At 42.4% G+C, this 5,384-nt stretch overlaps 1 protein-coding gene across 1 annotated transcript; it reads right to left on the reverse strand.

Moving 5' to 3' along the window:
* Window positions 1–620: 620 nt before the first annotated feature.
* Window positions 621–3,930, reverse strand: sox11a (SRY-box transcription factor 11a). The gene has a single exon (XM_054796765.1). It carries the CDS (start codon window positions 3,783–3,785, stop codon window positions 2,628–2,630), a length of 1,158 nt encoding a protein of 385 aa, XP_054652740.1. The 5' UTR covers window positions 3,786–3,930; the 3' UTR covers window positions 621–2,627.
* Between the last annotated feature and the right edge of the window lie 1,454 nt (window positions 3,931–5,384).

A 5,384-nucleotide genomic window follows, 5' to 3' on the forward strand; every position in this document is an offset into this window, starting at 1 on the left:
GCTTGAAATTAATAATAATTTTTAAAAATATATAATCATAAAAATAATACTTTAATCTCATCAGATTTAGACTTGTTTCTTGGGAAAAAAAATACTACTTTTGTCTGGTAGCATTATGTTTTTTTTGCATTATGTTTCAAAATGATTAATAATAAAAAAAACAATTAATAAAATACTTTATTCTCATATGATTAAGAGTGTTTACTTGGGAAAAAATACTACTTTATTTTGTAACATTTTTTTCTTAAAATAAATAATACTAATAAAAATAAATACTAGTAAAAAAATACTTTATGCTCAAGAGTTTTTTTGGGGGGGGAATACTATGAGACTCGTCTCATCTCATAGCGTAATATTTTAATATTCAATGTGGCTCTAATACGCCTTAATATCGTGTCATATTTTATTATTAGTTCATATACCTGCCATTTCAAGAGTGGGTGTGTAGGCCACATTTTAAATGAGTGTTGCTGGTCACAGTGACCCCCTACCCTCCTAGTGATGATTTTAAGAATGAAAGACGCTTCAGAAAAACCTTCCACAGTGGAATTATGGTGCTAACGACACATTTTTATAGATTAGATGACATCTGCCTGGAATAAGTGCAAATGTTTATCTCCAATTGAACATATGTCAAATGTAGTGATTTTTTTTTCCATCTCTCAAGCTGCTCAGCGCTGAGCGTGGAGCTACTTTTCTGAATGGAAGCCAGACACACTGAGTGCTCCCACATGCTGGGGAGGGAAGGAGGGAGGGATTGAGAGAGACAGAGAGACGAGGGAGGCGGGAGCGAAGGGGAAGCGGCTCCTGTTTCCATCTCCGTCTCCAAGGGGACCGGCGAGCCCACCAATCACAACACCGAGCGCCAACAAGCGGGCGATTCAATTCCTTAAAGACACAGCGTCCACTTTTGTGGCAGTAAATCAACACTGGCAGTTAGTTTCTTTTCTTTTTTTTTTTTTATTAAACGTGAATTCACATGTTAGTTTGAGCCCATCCATTTCTCAAGAGTATCCGCCTAAATACAAACTAGGCATCATACTTTTTTCCAAACAAATAACACAGCTGTGTACATATATTCACAAACTGAAAAGGACAGTCGATGGGTGATAGGTTCTTATTTATTTATTTTTTTAAAAAGATGACAGGTTCACACTCGGGAATGTGAAGTAGCTATACTGCCCAGATTTTTTTTATTAATTTTTTTTTGTCATTTATCAAACAGTATGTGAGACCCACATAAAAAATAAACTGCTTTTTAAGTGCAAGAAACAAAAATACAGGTTTATGGTTTATGATAAAAAAGAAGGCAGTCTTCCGTTTTCAAATAAAGTTTCATTTAATGAAACAAGAGTATGGAATGTACTTTTTTTGCTTGCTTGACCACCACTGTCATCACAACATGCCCTTTTTTTCTTTTGCAGAATGATCGGTCAACTGGTTCCCATAATATTTCCAATGACATTCAAAAAAAAAAAAAAGACATAAATGTGTTGTATGTATCGTCACATCACGTCAGGCCATACTAAACGCTTGCTTTGCATCAGTTCCAGCTGATTTGTTTTATTACTTCTCTGCCCGGACAGGCTTTCAGCATCATAACATGTTGACAGTGCACAAGTCTGCTCAAATTCTCCATCACTTGCTACAATTGTTGATGGTCTGTATCTTTAAAGAAGAGTATTATATTGCACAAAAAATGAGAGAGAGAGAGAAAAGGGGGGGCGAAAAAAAACAGTATGTGCCGTTAAAAAATACCAAAAAATCCAGTTTCACACCTGCGATCGGGACCCATCCACATATCACGAGTATGATATACATAAACTCCTAACTTTTACTATATTACAGTACATATACAATCTTGAAACTAGTTCCAGCTCTGAGGTATGTGTTCCCCCATGACGCCTTTTTGTATCGTCTACAAATACTCAACAAATCTGCTCTACAACTGTACAAAAGGAACCTAGTTGAAAAATCACAAGGCAATTTTTGATGCAAGATTTGAATTTAACTTAATCCTTAAAACCAGGACTCCCTTGCATGCGTTAAAAAAGAAACCAAAAAAGGAAGGGAAAAAAAAGTAGGATAAAGGGAAGAAGTGCCTGAAACTCACTGAAAGCACAGTAAGAACATTCCCTTTGGACTGTACAAAAATATGCCTGAAAATATCTTACTTTTCTTTTAAAAAGATGAGGTCTGTTATGTATCAAAATGTTTTCTTTTTCCTCCACATGTTGCTGCTGAGAAAACAAGATGGAGGAGGTAAACGGAATCAGTTAGAAAAAAAAAAATCTGATTTAGAAATTACTTAGCATCCTGAACAGTTCACAGATTTACTTCCATCTCCCTGCAGTTTGTCTAAAAGAGGATAAGATGCATAGAAGTTCACGTTTTTTCCCCCCTTATGTAGCAGGGAAAAATCCATAAAACCCTGTCATGCTGCCAGATAAAAAAAGAAACGTCTGCAGACTTGTGTTTGTGTTTTTTTGTACATTTTTTGCTACCAGCTTCATAAGCATCTCAAACCTCACCTTGCCTCCTTTGCTCCAACACGCAAAAAGGAAGGATCTTAGGAGGCAGGGGGACAACTTGATCAGGACAATTTGTTGTTGTTGTTGTTTTTTTAATCAGTATGTAAAGACCAGGTCAGAAAAGTTGGCCTCCAGCCAGTCCCCTGCTATCATCTCACTGAGTTCAGGCGTGCAATAGTCTGGGAACTCAAAGTGAGAGCCCAGGCTGCCCTCACTGAACGAGTCCAGGTCCTTATCCACAAGGGACAGCGACAGGTTTCCTGAATTCTCCGAGCCAGAGGCGCTGGGGGCGAAATTCAAACTAAAGTCAAACAGCAAATCGTCCGCGTCCTCACCGGAAGAGGAGCTGCTGCTGCTGCTGGAGGAGGAGGAGGATGAAGATGAGGAAGATGTAGAGACCGACCTGGAGGATGCTGGTGAAGCAGCGTGCAATGTGCTCTGCTTGGAGATGTTCTTAATGTTGTAAAAGAGTCTGTTGGTGGTGGTGGAGGAGGTGGTGGTGGTGATGGAGGTGGCGCTCCTCACGTCCTCGTACATGCTCGCCCCTTCTGACTCCGCCGAGGAGCTCAGCGTGGGGCTAGCCGGCACTTTGGCGACGTTGTACGGCCGCAGGCGCTCCTCCTTAATCCCCCCGACCCGGTGGTGGTGGTGGCGGTGAGCGTGGTGGTAGTCCTCCTCGTAGTCGTCATCGTCCTCCTCATCGTCGCTAGGCTCACTTTTGATCACCTTGGCGACTTTAAAGGCTGGGTATTCATCCGCGTAGCCGTGCGAGGACTTGGAGCCACTCTTGGTCTTGATTTTGGAGCACTTCTTGCTGGGGGTCTTGCTGGCCATTTTGCCGCACTTCTCCGGCGACGGCGCAGAAGAAGAGGATTTGGAGCTGTCGAGCTTTGGTTTCTTCTTGGGTCGGTACTTGTAGTCGGGATAGTCGGCCATGTGTTTTAGCCTGAGCCGCTCCGCCTCTCTTATGAAGGGGATCTTCTCGCTGTCCTTCAGCATCTTCCACCGCTTGCCGAGTCTTTTGGAGATCTCGGCGTTGTGCATGTCCGGCGATTGCTCCATGATCTTTCTCCTCTCGATTTTAGACCACACCATAAACGCGTTCATGGGTCTCTTAATGTGGCCGGTGGCCGTCTTGCACCAGTCCGGGTTGATGGCGACGGGGCTGCACGCCATAAATTCACTCTCCTCCGAGTCCGTCGCCTCCCGCGACATGCTCCCGTCCGTCTCGCTGTTGTCGGTGTGTTGCACCATGGTGCCACCTCCGCGTCTCGGAACACTTTATCAACCCGGCGTTTCCCCTTCTCTTTATAGTTCGTCTTCTGCTTTTTTTGTCTCTTTCCAATGCTTGCGTCTCAACCTCTTCTGCACTCTTTTTGCAGACTTCCAAACTGCCCTTCTTAACTAGTTATCGCGTCCCTTGCGTCACGGAGCGCCGTCCAATCACGTTGCTTGCACTCCGCCCAGCAGACTCCATCCAAGACTCCTCTTAACCCTTTTAGTCCCCCCCCCCAATCCCCAGCCGGAGTGGAGGTGGGGTGTATATGTTTGTGGTGCACAGTGTCTGGGGCAACACATCGGCAGAGACGATCATAATAAACACTGATATGCGCACCATTTTTTTACGCTTTTACGCACTGGTGTGCGTAGATGCGAAGATGCCTTAACGTTGTTTTATTTTAGACATGCAGGGTTGATTATAGATCCAGTGTGTGCAGATGTGTGGTACAAAAAGAAACCGGCTGGGTGATTATTTGCTTTTTTCCTTCCCTCCCCTCAGGTTGGATACTGAAGGTGGCGCTTGGACACTGTTGCAGACGCCTGGATGCAAACACCGCGTGCACGCTCCTATCTTGTGTTGCCGTCCCAGCTATTTTGTTTCTATCTCCCCGTTCGTGTGCGTGTGTGTGTGTGTGTAGGCAGTAGACTAAAAGAAGTAGGTCAGTAGTACAGTATTTTTAAAGCTGCATAACCACATATAACATCCTATTTGCACCTGCTAATTAAAAAAAATATGGGTCAAATAAATACAAGGGAGTGTATGTGTTGATTTACATTTGGATTGATAGTCACATGGAGGTTTAAAAGCATGCAGACTCAGCAGATTGTTCCTTGTGTTATGCTATGTTTATGATATTTAAGCTATTCAATGAAACATGTCTAAAAGAGTGAGTGAATTTATGGGTCAAAATGTGATTTGCAGCATGCAAATTGCAGTGGTTCTCAACACAGACCTCCACCACGGCTGAACATCCCCAAATCCAATTCCAATCAGTGTACACCTTCATAGATACCCCCAAATGCATATGGTTGCGTATTGTCATTAAGATGCAGGCTTCAGTTCCTGGGAAAATATGTCATTTATGTGGGAAAACATGTGAAAAATGACAGTAAAGAACTAGTGATGAAGTGAATATACGGGTCAAATAAATAATGAAGTCACACACTGGTTTAAAGCATGTGAAAAGGATTTGATAGTCTGTCTCTAAGACTCATGTATTATGAACTGATGTTTAAAATATATGGAAAGTGTCAGTGATTGAGACAAAAAAATGTGTCAAATAATCCAATCCTAGGATATGATTAGCAACCTAGAATGATTCTTGACACAGACATCCCCAATTTGAATCATTGTCATGTCTTGGCATGGTGTTGATGCTAGCGACGACCCCAGAATGCAGAGAGGATTTGAGGATTGCAGGTCAAATGTATATTTTAATAATTATAGCTGCCATGCAGCAGCAGGGATAAAGCAAAGACTGGTTTGTGAAGCTGACTAACCAAACAATGCACTGACAAGCAAGCACGCACACGGCTGAACTACTACAAAGAAACCAAATTAGCAGCAGGTGT

This window comes from Dunckerocampus dactyliophorus, chromosome 13 (assembly GCF_027744805.1).
Source record: "Dunckerocampus dactyliophorus isolate RoL2022-P2 chromosome 13, RoL_Ddac_1.1, whole genome shotgun sequence".
NCBI lineage: Eukaryota > Metazoa > Chordata > Actinopteri > Syngnathiformes > Syngnathidae > Dunckerocampus > Dunckerocampus dactyliophorus.